General features: G+C 45.6%; 1 protein-coding gene across 6 annotated transcripts in view; it reads right to left on the minus strand.

Annotated features, from left to right (window-relative positions):
* Positions 1-15,805, minus strand: part of ST3GAL3 (ST3 beta-galactoside alpha-2,3-sialyltransferase 3) — a 224,389-nt gene that overhangs the window by 27,915 nt on the left and 180,669 nt on the right. For all 6 annotated transcript variants that reach the window (XM_087446104.1, XM_087446102.1, XM_087446103.1 and 3 more), the window contains one exon: positions 1,745-1,839. In XM_087446104.1, the coding sequence (XP_087302230.1) occupies positions 1,745-1,839 (95 nt within the window). The remainder of the gene's footprint in view (positions 1-1,744; positions 1,840-15,805) is intronic.

Here is a 15,805-nt window from a genome sequence, read left to right on the forward strand (position 1 = left end):
AGCTGAGAGGTCAAGTTAGGGACTGAAAAGTATCCTATGGATGTCACGGGGCACTGAGCAGTTTCACTGGGATGGTGGGGGAGAGGATATTCTTCAGGAGTAAATGGTGAGAAAGAGGAGACAAGGCACAGCTCATCCTTCCAGAGGTGGAATGAGAAAGGGGTAAGGAAAGAAACCTTTAAGGAATGTTCTATACTAAGTACCTTCAGGGGCCGGCCCTGTGGCTTAGCAGTTAAGTGCGTGCGCTCCGCTACTGGCGGCCCGGGTTCGGATCCCGGGCGCGCACCAACGCACCGCTTCTCCGGCCATGCTGAGGCCGCGTCCCACATACAGCAACTAGAAAGATGTGCAGCTATGACATACAACTATCTACTGGGGCTTTGGGGGAAAAAATAAATAAATAAAAACTAAGTGCCTTCAGATATACCTCACGGTGGGCTTCAGGGAAGGCCACAGATCCCCTCCCTTTCCTACCTCCAGTTTCACCTCTAAGGAAAAGCATATTGCCCTAATTGGCCAAGGTCAAGGCTATGGATTTGGTTTTTGTTTTCTAGGAGGGGAACCTTAGCAGAAAGGGCATAAACTGTCAGATGCTCTCTTGTCACTGGCCGATGGGCTCTGTATCGGCCTTTCCTGGCCTTCGCAGCTTAGTAGGATCAGAGTCTCAAGTGAGGATTTAGGAGAAAAGAGTGGGCTGCTTGGCTACCTGCACCCAGGAAAAAGGAGTTCTTCATATGGTTCAAGCCAACCCATTAGATTTGTCCTTAGAGGTGTGAGGTCACAGCTCCAGTTCAAGACTGTCCTCTTGCTGGCCACTGTCTTCCTTTCAGGGAGGGGTGGACTGGCTGAGTAGAGGGTGCAGGTATTCTTGAGTCCCCCGATCAAATGATATCACCCCTTTAACAGTTATCTTATTTAATTCTGACCACAACCTAATTCAATGGTATTGTTTTCTCCATTTAACCAATGAAGAAACTAAAGCACAGACAGGTTAAGTATCTTGTCCAAGGTGACAGCTAGTAAAGAGGTAGTACTGGGATCTGATCCTTCTATGTCTGACCCTAAAGCCCAAACTCTACCATGCCATGACATAGTGCAGGAACTTGACAAGAGAACAGAACTGTTAAACTGTCAGGGGCAGGAAAGTCTTAAGTGAGGAGGGAACTGCATGGGTGAGGTCCCCAAGGCAATGGAAGGGGACAGTTCTGAGAGTACAGGGGAAAGCTTAGCCTTGGACAGGATAAGAAAGCACTGGAGGGGAGACTAGGTTAAGGGGAAAAACATCAGGAGGGGATAATGGGGGAGCCTGGGGGCAGTCGTGGGGGCTGGCCTCTATTTTCTCTGGGATTTTCCCTCTCATGCCTGGTCCTCTAGTGCTGATGTCTCTGGACCCCCTTTCTGCGATCTCACAGCACTGTGTTCTTCCCTCATCAGAGTCCTCACTGTCCTGCACCCTAAGTGTCTGTGTCTCCACCAGACTGGAGCTTTTTGAGGAGATGGACCGCATCTGTCTACTCCACCATGGTATGCCTAGCCCTGGCAAAGTAGGGGGCTGAGTAGATATTCCACTCAAGAAGTAAGAAAAAAGGAAGGAAGGGAAAGAGGGAGAGAAGGAAGGACATTGTTGAGAGGGGGTGGATCCCCAGCATGGGGACTTCTGACGGTCCAGCCCTGTCCTAAAGAGTAGGGAGACAGTTTGGGGGATGAGATGTTAACGTAGAGTGGATCGGGGTTCCCAGCATACCTTGACCTTTGATCCCAAAGGGCGGCACAAATTCCCGGATCCTAGACCATTTGCGGAAGGAGTCATCCAGGAACATGGGTGCTGGCTTGGAGAACCTGGAATACAACGGGACTGTTGAAGATCCCAAAATGCAACAGGCTGGAGTACTGGTTGGCTCTCCTGTACAACTGCCTTCGCTCTGGATCTGCTGGAAGCGACCCTCGACATTCCAGCACACCCTCCCTACTCCAGCCTGTTCATTGGGTAGCTGCTGTGCGGGGTCTGACAGATCATGTTTAGTGGCGCCTGAGTTTGAAGGAGCAGGCCTGGCCAGTCCTTACGTGGCCAGCTGTAGGAGTGGAAAGACAAGATCTGCTCAGCAGGGATCAAAATCTCAGAGCTGGAAGCCCTCTGGCAGGTTATCCACACATGCATCCATCAAACAGTTACTACTGTCTACACTATTCCTGCAATCTGGGAACACGGAGATGAGACACTGTCCAGTTGAGCAGAGAAATACCCCAAAATACAGCCAGTGCAAGGAGACAGAATTTTTGAGAGAATTCTGGGAGGTGGACCACCCAGGGTGAGGAGGAAGGAGAATTCATGATGAGATGGCAAAGCAGGTGAAAAGCCATAGGAGATACAGAGTTGAGAGAGAAGAGAAAAATCGCAGTATCCTGCGGCTGGGAGGCAGGGCTGAGGGGGGCTCAGACAAGTAGAAGCCTGAGCACATTTGTTGGCAGAGAGAAGGACAGAGGGAAAAGCTCCTCAGGAGCTGGGGGAGGGTAAAGAGCTTAAGGGGAGGGGGTAATTTGGCTTGGAGGAAAGATGGGAGGGAAAAGGGGAGAGAAGGAAGGGTGAGGTGATGCTGAGTTGAGGAGAAGGAAAAAGGCAAGTTTCACTTTTTGGGGGAAAGCTGAGGAGCGGGTAGGGCAGGGTGCAGGCTTGGGGAGGATGGGACAAAGTCAGAAGGGATGCAGAAGGGAGTGAAGACAGGTGAAAAGGTACAGGAGGAACCAAGCTCTTCAGAAATGCTTGGACAACATGACTTCACATGGAACCTAGCACCCTGGTTTTGAGACCTTTTTCAGGGCACCTGGCAGCCCGGAAAATGGCCAGCGCCTGGTCCCTTGCTGTGTGCTGAGTCTTGCTGTGGGACCTGCTTAGGGCTTTCCTGGCCAAGAATGAATGCGTGGAGGCCTAGGCCTTCGTGGCTCCGTCTCTTTATCTCTAACTCAACCTGAATCAGCCACTGAACAACTGAAGACTGGAGGAGAGGCCCTCCCAGCCCCAAAGCTAGGACTTACCCCTCCTAATGTACTCTAACTCCAGCATACATCTCTCATTCTCATCATCAATAACACCATTACAATCACCATACCCAAGAGGAATAATATCAGTAATTACCCGGAGGTCTAATATTATTAGAGATTTTGAAGGGAACTTGAAAGAGGCAGAAAACCTTCAATACCGCTCCCTGCTCCATTACTTGCTGCTAGGAAGAAGCAGTCAACACTTGATAGCACAGAAAGGCCACTCCTGCATAGGGCTTTCCTTTGGACTTCTGAGTTAGCACACTTCCCTCTTCTGAGCACAAGGGTCATGCATGTTTCTCATACCTAGTATACAAAATCTAAGTGAATTCATATATCTGCTGTTGTGGCAGAGGCACCGAGGATCCCGGCCACAGTCTTTGTGTAACAGCAAAGGACACAAGGTCCCTGGATGAGCCTGCACCAAGAGCCTCTCCTTCTGCGTCAGGACTGAGCTCATAAAATGTTTGCAAAGCTTCTCAGTCAGGCTTGGACAGGATTTTATCTGCTTCCCAATATGTACTGGATGTCACACGCTAATAAAATCTCCTAAGATCTAGCCAAATAGTCTCAACATATTTTTTCCTTTTCCTCTCCCTTCCCCCCTTTTTTCAGCTGATTAGAAAGTTCATTATGTTAATTTTTACTTTTTAAAAAAACCTTATTTTGGTGTCACTTGTAATGTGTGTTAATTTTGGAAAAAATACAGACAGGTGCACACACACACAAATAAAAAATACCTATAATCCTACAACACAGAAACAATTAATTTTTTGTTATATACCTGTACTGATCTTCCTTTTCCCATCTCATTTTTTAGACTGCTCTGTAGACTATTTTATTCACTTTATAATATTATGAAAACATGGCTATGCAAATGGACACAACTTCTCTTAATACACAGACATTGGGTCAAACAACAAAAACCATAAGCTGCTGCTAACCTGACACAAATTGACCCCCCAAAAATAGAATGTAGAAGGATACACAAATGAAAATATGACTGAAAAAGTAGGAGTTGGAATATTAGTGTTATGAACTGAATGTCTGTGTCCCCTCAAAATTCATGTTGAAATTTAATCCCCATTATGATGGTATTTGGAGGTGAGGCCTTTGGGAGGTGATTAGATCATGAGGGTGGAGCCTTCGTGATGGGATTAGTGTCCTTATAGGAAGAGGCCAGTGAGCTAAATAGCTCTCTTTCTGCCATTGGAGGATACAGGAGAAGTCAGCCACCTGCAACCCGGAAGAGGGCTCTCACCAGGACCCAACCATGCTGTTACCATGGTCTTGGACTTCCAGCCTCCAGAACAGTGAGAAATAAATTCTTGTTGTTTATAAGCCACCCAACTTAACGGTATTTTGTTATAGCAGCCAGAGCTGACTAAGACAATAAGTAATGGGCAAAAAAAAATTCATGGGCAAGATCATGGCAAAAAGCATTAAACGGACCTACCTGATAAGGGTTTAATAAAAATCTTTGCCTCTAGTTTATAACCTATTTATTTCTTGTTTTTATTATCTGTTTTCAAACTTTTTCCATTTCACCTCATTCTTTTACTGGGCCTTCATGTTTTAGATGCTCATTTTAGAGGCCCTCTTTATATTCCTTGAAAGACTGAGCCAGCCCTTCTCTAGCATTTCTTTCTGCTATGGGGTGCACTTTTGTGCAGAGGGTACTCTTTTTCCCTCCTGTGCATATATTTTCTTTTTTTGATTTTTTCTTTTCTTTCTTCTTCTTCTTTTTTTTTTTGTGAGGAAGATTAGCCCTGAGCTAACATCTGCTGCCAATCCTCCTCTTTTTGCTGAGGAAGATTGGCCCTGGGCTAACGTCCGTGCCCATCTTCCTCAATTTTATATGGGACACCGCCACAGCATGGCTTGACAAGTGGTGCCTCGATGAGAGCCCAGGATCCGAACCTGTGAACCCTGGGCCACCAAAGCAGAGAGTGTGCACTTAACCACTGTGCCACTGGGACAGCCCCCTGTGCAGATATTTTTAAAACTTTTTATTATGGGAAATTTAAAACATGTGCAAAAGTCAGGAAAAAAAAACAGTACAGTAACCCCCCATGGACTCATTACCCAGATTCAGCAATTATCAATCATGGTCAATTTTGTTTCTTTTATACCCCATCTACTTTCTTCTTGTATTATTTTGGAAAATCCCAGAAATCATGCTATTTCATCCATAAAATATTTCAGCATTAATTTCTAAAAGATAAGGACACCTTAAAAAACATAACCACACCTCAACAACTCCTCTTCAAGCCATCATCACACCTAAAAAACTATTATTTCTTAACAGCAACAAATAGCTAGTCAGTTTCCAGATTTCTCCTATCTTCTCACTAATGTTTGTTGTTGTTGTTTATTGTAACAGTTGGTTTATTTCAATCAGAATGAAAGCATGGTCCACACGTTGAATTTGGCTGACTTCTATGTCTCTTTTAAAGACATAGGTTTCCTCCTCTCTGTTTTTCCCCTTTGGCGTTTTCATCTTGGCTCCTGAATCCTTTTGACACACTCCAGTAATCTCAAATACTGTCCTTGCTTTCTACTGTGTAAAGATGTTTCAGGCTCATCTTGTACATTTCTTGCCTCCACCTGGAATCAGTCATTTTCTCAAGGAGCCTTGGTTCCTTCTAATTGGAAACGGTATTTAGAGACCATCATCTGGGTAGCTTGGGATGTTCAAGTCACTATGGGTTAGTCATTGTTTCCAGGCCTTTGCAGGGGGACAAAGCTAGGAAATAATTTTTTAAAGAGAAAATACATCATGTATTTATACTGGTACTCCTAATTCAAATTTAGGATTACAAGATTTGTACTTACCTTCTTTTTCTTTTTTAATAAATAGTTTTATTGAGATATAATTCACATAAAAGTCATCTATTTACTAACCTTCTTTGACTTGATATTTGTATCTCTTTTTTCTTAAGCAGACATCTTTGTTCATAGTGATATTAACACAATTACTTATTTGCTTTATCCTAATATATACATATAGATACATACACATACATACAGAAAACACGTAATAGTTTCAGAATAACATTGCTAATATGATCATTACTAAGAACAATTTAAAGTTTCTTTGTAGTTCTTTACTAAGAACAATTTAAAGTTTCTTTGTAGTTCTTTTTGCCTTAGGGTATACCCCACTAGAGAAGTACAGACAAATTACTTTGCTTTTGACACTTGAAATAATTCAGCTGAGTTTAATTCATCAATGATACATAGTTAAGTTCATTTGTTTCAGTTTGCTTTTGCTTTTTAGTGGTTGCTTATCTCTCATTTTAATTAAACTTTATGATGATATAAAACTTTACATAGTTCCAAAATTAAATTCACAAAACAAGATATATTCAGAGGAGTCTAACTTTCAACTCTGTGTCTAATTCCTGTTACTTCTATTCATATATAGTATTCATTTTTAATAGTTTTTATTTTATCCTTCCTTTGTTATTTTTTTGATGTAGCAAATACTTAATACGTGTATGTATTTCTATTCCCTTCTTTATTCAATAAAAAGGCCACATACTGAATACACCATTTCGCCTATAGTTTTTTCCACTATATAATATATGGTGGCGATCACTCCATAGTAGGATGAGAGTTATATACTTCATAATAGCCCATTATGGTTATGTTCCATATATTATTCAGTCAGTCCCCTGGGTTTTTCAGTCTTTTGTAAAGCAGGTTCCACCAATAGTGGTTACAATGAATAACTTCACGTATATGTCTTTTCCATTTGCTGATATATCTTTGGAATACATTCCTAGAAGTGGGTTTGCTGGGTCAAAGGGAAAATGTATATATGTAATTTTGCTCCATATTGCCAAATTCCTCTCCACATGGATTGTACCATTTTGCAATACCCACCACTGACATATGACAGTGCCATTTCCCCCGCAGCCTCACAAACGGAGTACACTGTCAAACATTTCAATTTTGCCAGTCTGATAGGAGAGAAATAGTATCTCAGTGTTATTTTAATTTGTATTTCTTTTATTATAAGTGGAATTGAACATTGTTTTATATATGGAAGGGCCATTTGCAGTTCTTTTTCAGTGAACTTTGTTCCTATCTCTTGCCCATTTTTCTATAGGGTTATTGGTCTTTTTCTTCTCTTTCTTCTCCCTAGCTTTTTTGAGATATAATTGACATATAACATTGTATTAAGGTATACAACGTAATTATTTGATACACTTATATACTGCAATATGGTTACCACCATAGTATTAGCTAAGAATCTTCTCTTTATTTGAAGCTCTTTATATACTAAATACATAAACCCTCTGAGATACAATTACAAACATTTTTCCCAGTTTGTTGGTTTATTTATTTAGTTGGCATATGGTGTTTTCTTTTCTTGCTTTTTTCCCCCCTCTTTTTGCAATAGATTTTTTAAAAAATGTAGTCAAATTTATCAATCTTTCCCCTTATTGCTTCTGGATTTTCAGTCTTAGAAAAGTTTTCTTCGTTCTCAGGTTCTCTCTCTTTCCTGGCTAGAATCCCATCCATCTCTTCAATCTCTCTCTTGCCAGGACCCTGTATCCCCTTGTCTTTTTGTCCCACCCATTAGGCAGAACTGAACCAGAGATTAATCTAATCCTACACTTTTGTACTTTTTATACGTGAAGTGCTGCTAGAACACACACACACAGACACACACACACTCAACGTGGACTGATACCGCTATAAATTCATGGACTTGAATCTTAGTTGGACCCTCAACTTTGCTCATTACCTATTCCAAACTTCCTCCACTCTCCATAAACTCTCTATCCCTTCCAATTATCTCTAGCAGATATCTCTTCTCGCACTTCACAGACAAAACCAAGACGGTCAGATAGGAACTCCTTCAGCTTCTTGCTTCCTCATCTGACCCCTATGCCCACCAAAGCTCACCTCTCCATCACGTTATAGATCCCATTCCTGTTTGTTTCCCTCTAAGCATACAGTCAAGCTCAAGTCTCTCCTATGTGAAAACCAAAAAACAAACTTTCCTGACCATGTACCCCCTTTAGCTACCAATCTCTCTCTATCTGTTCTTGGCAAAACTTCTAGAAAGAGCAGTGGATATTCTGTCTCAATTTCCTCATCTCCTATTCACTCCTCGGTCTAATACAATTTGGATCTACTACTCTGCGACTACCATTATGTTCCACCAATCGTGCACTATTTGTAGCTCCCTGAACATGCTGGTCTTCATGCATTTACACGTGCAGTCTTTCTGCCTGAAACGTCATCCCCCCAACTCCTGCTCTATTCCCCAACCCCTTCCCTCTCTATTTGCCTGGAAAATCCCTTCTTATTCTTTTTTTTTTTTTTTTCTGAGATCAGCCCTGTGCTAACATCTGCCAATCCTCCTCTTTTTTTTGCTGAGGAAGACTGGCCCTGGGCTAACATCCATGCCCATCTTCCTCCACTTTACTTTTTTATTGTATTTTATTTATTTATTTTTTTGTGTGAGGAAGATCAGCCCTGAGCTAACATCCGTACTAATCCTCCTCTTTTTGCTGAGGACGACCAGATCTGAGCTAACATCTATTGCCAATCCTCCTCCTTTTTTTTCCCCAAAGCCCCAGTAGATAGTTGTATGTCATAGTTGCACATCCTTCTAGTTGCTGTATGTGGGACGCAGCCTTAGCACAGCCAGAGAAGCGGTGCGTTGGTGCGCGCCCGGGATCCGAACCTGGGCTGCCAGTAGCGGAGCACGCGCACTTAACCGCTAAGGCACGGGGCCGGCCCCTCTTCCTCCACTTTATATGGGACGCTGCCACAGCATGGCTTGCCATGCAGTGCGTCGGTGCACGCCCGGGATCCGAACCAGCGAACCCTGGGCCGCCGCAGCAAAGCACGCGCACTTAACGGCATGGGCCATCGGATCGGCCCTTCCCTTCTTATTCTTTAAGTTCAAATGCTCCTTCCTCTGGACAGCCCACCCAATTCCCCCCAGTAGACTTGTGCTCTTCTTCCAGTGTTTCCACTGCACTTTGCTCAGCCCCCATGAGGTGGCTCAGTGCCTGCAGAGGCCTTGGAAGCTGAGCCGGGGGCCATGAACAACAGGAAATGGGGTGTGGTGATGGTAGAGGTGGCATAAGGATGTGTGTTTGTGTTAATTCTGCAGATGGCCTGGGCAGAGCCTCATGCTACACCTGGAATACAGTCCAGGAGCTTTTGTCCAGAGACCAGTGTGCCAGTTTGGGGGCCTGTCTAGGGTGGAGGTGGCCCTTAAGGTGCAGAATGACTGGTCAGACTAGGGGGTGTGGGACGCCTGACCTGCTTGCCCTGGACTAGCGGGTAGCAGGGCAGGGTGGGGCAGGTTCCAGCAGACAGGCCCCAGCCCGCCAGCCCTGCCAGCCCTGCCGAGAGCCCCAGCACGCGAGGCAGCCTCAGGATCAGGTTTCAGTAGGGTGTGTGTGAGTGCGTGAGAAGGAACAGGGGAAGGAGGCGGCGGGAGGCTATACTAGGATCTTCTTTTCTCCTTAGATCCTAGAGCATAGTAGTTGGGACTGGGGACTGTAGGAGGGCACATGCTGAGGTGGGTCTGACCCCTGTGCCTCACAGAGCAAGGCTGGGACCCCAGGACCCGTGTGTGGCTACCCTGCCCACACACCCATAGACTCTGATCGGCCAGGAAGGGCAAGATGGGACCCTCCAAAGGGATCTTCCAGCTCATATAATGCCCAGTGGTATGGCTGAGGTGTGGTGTAGAAGGTGAATGTCCCCAACTCTAGCTCATCAACCTAAACCATTTCCTAAGGCCCCGAACATCAGCCCAGAACGCAAAGACCAGCAGGAAAGCTGACTGGGTCTTATTAGGGGGTGGGGAGTAGCTGTGTGTGGGTACCAGCAGACCCAGAGTAGGGTCTTCCTCCCAATTCCCACCAACCCAACTGAAAAAGGTGCCTCCAGATGTGGGTTTGCTGGATTAGGGTGACACGCAGCTTCAGCTCTTCATCTGTGCCTGTTGGTTGGGTGGCCAGCCTTCTAGTCACTTTTCCCAGTAAGTGTGAGCAGCCCAAGCAGCCCAGGAGACAAAGGGAAGGCAGAACCCAGTAGTGGGTCCTGAGACCAGGGGCCACAGCATGTCGGTCTGTTAGATTCAGTCATAGGCCTTGGTTCAAAAAAAGTGAGATTGTCATCCAATGGGGTGAAAGCCAAACCCACAGATCCACCTTCCTCAAACCTGCTCTGGGAAGTGGTGGGGTGAACAAAGCAGAGGGACCCAGGTTTTCTAGAATCTACTTGGTCTTGTTTGGGATCTCACTGCAGTAGCCCCACCATAAATGGCCCTGCACAGTAAGACCTTGGTAAATGTCCAAGCAAGAAAGATGAGCACTTTCTGAATGCCCTGGCAAGTTTACGTCTTGCTGCCATTTCTCTTGCTGACCACCTGAATGGATCCCATGGGAGAGCAGCAGTCTGAGGAGAAAGGATGGTAAATCTATAGGGCAGGTGGGCACATGTCCAGGAAGAAGCAGCCCAGAGGTAGAGAAGACAAACAGCAGGTACCAACCAACAAGTACTGCTCCAGGTATGAGCATGAAGATCCTGCCTCCATATCCTGCATGGGCCTAGATGGAGCTGGAAAATATAGACCCATCCAACAATTACCTGCCTACTCAGTGCCAGGTCCTGTGCTGAGTGCTGGCTGGGGACCTAAAGGTAAATTATCCCTGGTCGTTCCCTACGGAACTAATGGCAGACACAGGTAAACAAATAATCATAAGAAAATACGTCTGCACATCCTGTGTTTTGGAATAGGTAGGGGTACAAAGGTCTTAGACCAACTTAGGGACATAGGGAAATCTTCTTGAAGGAGATGATGACAAAACTGAGCTGAGCCTTGAAAGACAAGTAAATGTGAGCCTGGTGGAGAATGTTGGGAAGGGTATTTGAGGAGAAGGGTAGTGTAGGCAAAGGAAACAGGAGAGAAGAGAACCTTCCCTTCAAGACCCGGAGAGACAGTGCTGAAGCTGGACAGAGTGAAGCAGCGTCCCCTAAGGGCAGAGGAGCTTCAGCCTGGTAGCCCCTCCCAGTGACTCTGCCCTCTATTCCCACCCAGCCAGGTAGAGCAATGTGTGAGGGAGGAATGCGTGGGCAAGTGCATTCTGACTGGGTGTAAAGCAGCTGAGGTGCAAACTCTGCACAGAGGGAAAAGGGCCGGGCATGCATCAGCACTGCCAGAGTCGGCCTGGCGCCCTGAGGCTGTGTCAGGACCAATTGCAAGCTGGATCTTCACTGGCAACTTTAGGCACTCAGTTCATGCTCTCTCTTGTTGGCACCTTGCATTCCTTCCCCCTTCCTCTGTAAGCGCATCCTAGTTTGCATTCCAATATGGTCCTAGTTGGGCCGACCCAACCACTGCTACTGGGATGGGCACACGCCCCAGGCTGGCCAATCAAGAACATACAATGGGGAAAAGAAAGTCTCTTCAACAAATGGTGTTGGGAAAACTGGATAGCCACATGCAAAAAAATGAAAGTAGACCCTTACCTTACACCATACACAAAAATTAACTCCAAATGGATTAAAGACTTGAATGTAAGACCTGAAACTGTGAAACTTCTAGAAGAAAACATAGGCAGTACGCTCTTCCACATCAGTCTTAGCAACATCTTTTCAAACACCACATCTGACCAGGCAAGAGAAACAATAGAAAAAATAAACAAATGGGACTACATCAAACTAAAAAGCTTCTGCACAGCAAAGGAAACCATCAACAAAACGAAAAGACAACCTAACAATTGGGAGAAGATATTTGCAAACCATACATCTGATAAAGGGCTTAATCTCCAAAATATATAAAGAACTCATGCATCTCAACAACAAAAACTACCAACCCAATTAAAAAATGGGCAAAAGACCTGAACAGACATTTCTCCAAAGAAGATATACAGATGGCCAACAGACACATGAAAAGATGTTCAAAATCACTAACTATCAGGGAAATGCAAATCAAAACTACAATGAGATATCACCTCACGCCTGTCAGAATGGCTATAATTAACAAGACAGGAAACAACATGTGTTGGAGAGGTTGTGGAGAGAAGGGAACTCTCATACACTGCTGGTGGGAGTGCAAACTGGTGCAGCCACTATGGAAAACAGTATGGAGATTCCTCAAAAATCAACGATAGAACTACCATATGATCCAGCTATTCCACTGTTGGGTATTTATCCAAAGAACTTGAAAACACCAATTTGCAAAGGTACATGCACCCCTGTGTTCATTGCAGCCTTATTCACGATAGCCAAGACTTGAAGCAACCTAAGTGCCCATCAAGGGACGAATGGATAAAGAAGCTGTGGTATATATACACAATGGAATACTACTCAGCCATAAGACGATTGAAATCCAGCCATTTGTGACAACATGGATGGACATTGAGGGTATAATGCAAAGTGAAATAAGTCAGAGGGAGAAGGTCAAATACCGTATGATTTCCTTCATTAAGTAGTAGATAATAACAACAATAAACAAACACATAGGGACAGAGATTGGATTGGTGGTTACCAGAGGGGAAGGGGAGGAGGAGGGTGAAAGGGATAATTCGGGTACATGTGTGTGGTGATGGGTTGTAATTAGTATTTTGGTGGTGAACATGATGTAGTCCATGCAGAAATAGAAGTACAATGATGTACACCTGAAATTTTTACAATGTTATAAACCAATGTTACTGCAATAAACAAAAAATTAAAAAAAAAAAAAAAAAGATACTTCACTCCTCAGAACCACAGTAATTGGCTCAACAATGGGCACCTCACCCAAGTGGGACGAATCAAATTCATCTCTGAGATTTAATATTTGGACATTAAACGGGATGTGGGAGTCTCTCCTTTGTTCTGAGAGTGAGCTGTAATGACCACGTAAGCCTACAACAGGGCTTGTGCAAACTATGGCCCATAGGCCAGCTGCCTGTTTCTACAAAGTTTTATTAAGACACAGCCACGCTCATTCATTTACTTAATGTCTACGGCTGCTTTCACACCATAACAGCAGAGCTGAGTAGCTGTGACAGTAGTTTATGGCCCACAAAGCTGAGAACATCTATCTGGACCTTTAAGAAAAAGTTGGCCGACCCTGGGCCTAAAACTGCTGGAGCCATCTTCTGTGGCTCCACAGAGCAAACTGTCTACAGGACAGTCACCCAGAGGAAAGTGGAGGCAGCATACGGGGAGAAAGACACTGTCTGAGTCATAGATTCAGATGGGCCTGAAGACAGTTCAGCCCTGAACTTAACAGTTATATGAACCAGTACATTTCCTTTTCGCTTGAATTAGTTTGATATGGGTTTCTGCCCACGGCAGCCACCACCTAGAGGATAACGTTTAAGCTCTTTAGTCTTGTTTACAAAGTCCCTGTGTTCTGGCTCCTGTCTCAGAGACTCCCTCTCTTCTCCTCCCTTTCCCTAAGCTCTAGCCATATCCAACTACTCATAGTTTCTAGAACCCACCAGGCTCTTTAATGCCTCCCAAGCTTTTACACTCGCTGTTCCCTTTGCCTGGAATCCTCTTCCCCTTCTTATTCACACACTGAATTTCTGCTCATTCTTCAACCCAACTCCAGCGTCTCTACCTCTCCACAGGTAGGAGTCTTCCCTGAGCCACACAGGGCTGATCGAGCCTCCGCTGGTCTCCACTGTTCTCTGTGCACTCCGTCCTCATGGCACTTACCACACATTAATGTGATCGCCTGTTTCCCCACTGGACTGTGTGGCACCCCAGCTCACAGCCAAGCACACAGCAGGTGCTTAGCAAATGTCTGTTGGCTGGAAAAGGGAGGAGCAGTGTGGGGTGACAGGCTCCACAGTGTGCATCTTCCTGGGCCAATCCAAGCCAAATTTCTTCTCATCTGTGGAGGTTTGGGGCTGCCTTTGTGTGGCTCCTCATGGACACTTGGATCTCCCCGCTCCAAAGGGCCAGGCTTCCACTGACGTCTCTGCTGTTTCACAGCAAACCCCTCCCAGGGCCAGCTACTGCCCCTCTGTCTGCTTAGGGACTGTGGTCACATCTGTGTCCAGACAGGCTGGAGCCACACGCATGACATGTATGACAGGCAGGGAGGCCTGTGCTGAAGGAGGAGAGGAAAAGCTGAGCCAGAGGCCCTCAAGGGGGCAGTGCCTGGGCTCCTGCTGACAGGGCTCCCACTGACCCTGCTGACAGCTGTACTAGTGTGGACAACGGAGGGAGGGAAGGGGCCTGAACTTCCTAGTAAGGGGAGGGGAGTATGGGGAGGTGGAGTAGAGAACTGTGAGCTGAGACGCTGCTATGAGAGGCAAGTGCCCCTCCCCCAGTGAGAGCACAGATGATGGCTCTACAGAGGCCACACAACCAGAGTTCAAGGGCACGGTCCCATCTGTCCTCAGTACCCACCACCCATCTCTCCAATATGTGCAAAGTCCGAGCTTCTCCCAGGCACTGTCCTAGTCACTGGGAATAGGACAATAAACAGCTCAGAGTCCCTGCCTTCGTGGATAATGGGTGAAGCAGCCAACTACAGACAGAGGCAACTGTGAACTATCTGACAAATGCCCCAATAATAACAATAGTAATGACAGCAATTTACAGTTATTAAGCACTTTCTACGTTCTAGACACCGCTCTAAGTGCTCTATGCACATTATCTTATTTCATCCTCACAATAACCTCATGGATCAGCACCATTTACATCCATACTTTATTTATCACATTGCCTTCGGAGATACATGAAAGTCACTGGTAGCTTCATTCCCATACTATCAGGGATGGAGAGAGGACAGAACCAGACTGCAGGGCATTGAGGAGGGAGAGAAGTGAGGATGTGTTCAAGAGAGTTCAGACAATTTCTAAAGAAACTTGGTAGTGAAGGAGAGGACAGAGATGGCATGGTAGCTGCAGAGTGAAGTGGGAGGGAAAAGAATTGAGCATGTCTGTATTCGGGCGGGAAGGAGACAAGCAGAGAAGAGGAGGCAGGGGGTGCAAGAGACGGGGGGGTAACGGCAAAGTGAGGCCCATGGAGGGAAAAGCAACACAGAGGGCAGGATACCTTTTCTCTGGAAAAATGGGGGAGGATGTGAAGATAGCTACTCCAATAGTTGTGTTTAGAGATGAATGCTCACCAGACAGACTTTCTCTGGGAAATCTCTGGGGTTGAAGATCTCGGGGAGTGTGGGTGAGAAGGTGTGGACTGTAGTAACTTATGAACGGTAAAGGTTTAGAACAGTCACTATGGGGGCCGGCCCCGTGGCTTAGCGGTTAAGTGCGTGCCCTCCACTACTGGCAGCCCGGGTTCGGATCCCGGGCGCGCACCAACGTACCGCTTGTCTGGCCACGCTGAGGCCACGTCCCACATACGATAACTAGAAGGATGTGCAGCTATGACATACATCTATCTACTGGGGCTTTGGGGAGAAAAAGGAGGAGGACTGGCAATAGATGTTAGCTCAGGGCCGGTCTTCCTCATCAAAAAGAGGAGGACTGGCATGGATGTTAGCTCAGGGCTGATCTTCCTCACAAAAAAATAGAGAACAGTCACCATGGTAAGTCAACCAGGGACAAGGATTGCTAAGCAGTGCTGAGCACTCAGCAGGGCTAGAGACCAGTAGGGTTGATACCTGTGTTTGTGTTCTCGATTAGCAGTTCAGTGGCCCAGACCAGAAGCAGAAAAGGTGGTTGGATGGATTCAATCAAGTTTGGGCATTGCTGTATCAGGTTAGTTAGAAGGACAGAAGTGTGACAGAACTCAAAGAAATGGTGAGAATAGCAATGAT

Source organism: Ceratotherium simum, chromosome 22 (assembly GCF_057802395.1).
Source record: "Ceratotherium simum simum isolate JZ-2026a chromosome 22, ASM5780239v1, whole genome shotgun sequence".
NCBI lineage: Eukaryota > Metazoa > Chordata > Mammalia > Perissodactyla > Rhinocerotidae > Ceratotherium > Ceratotherium simum.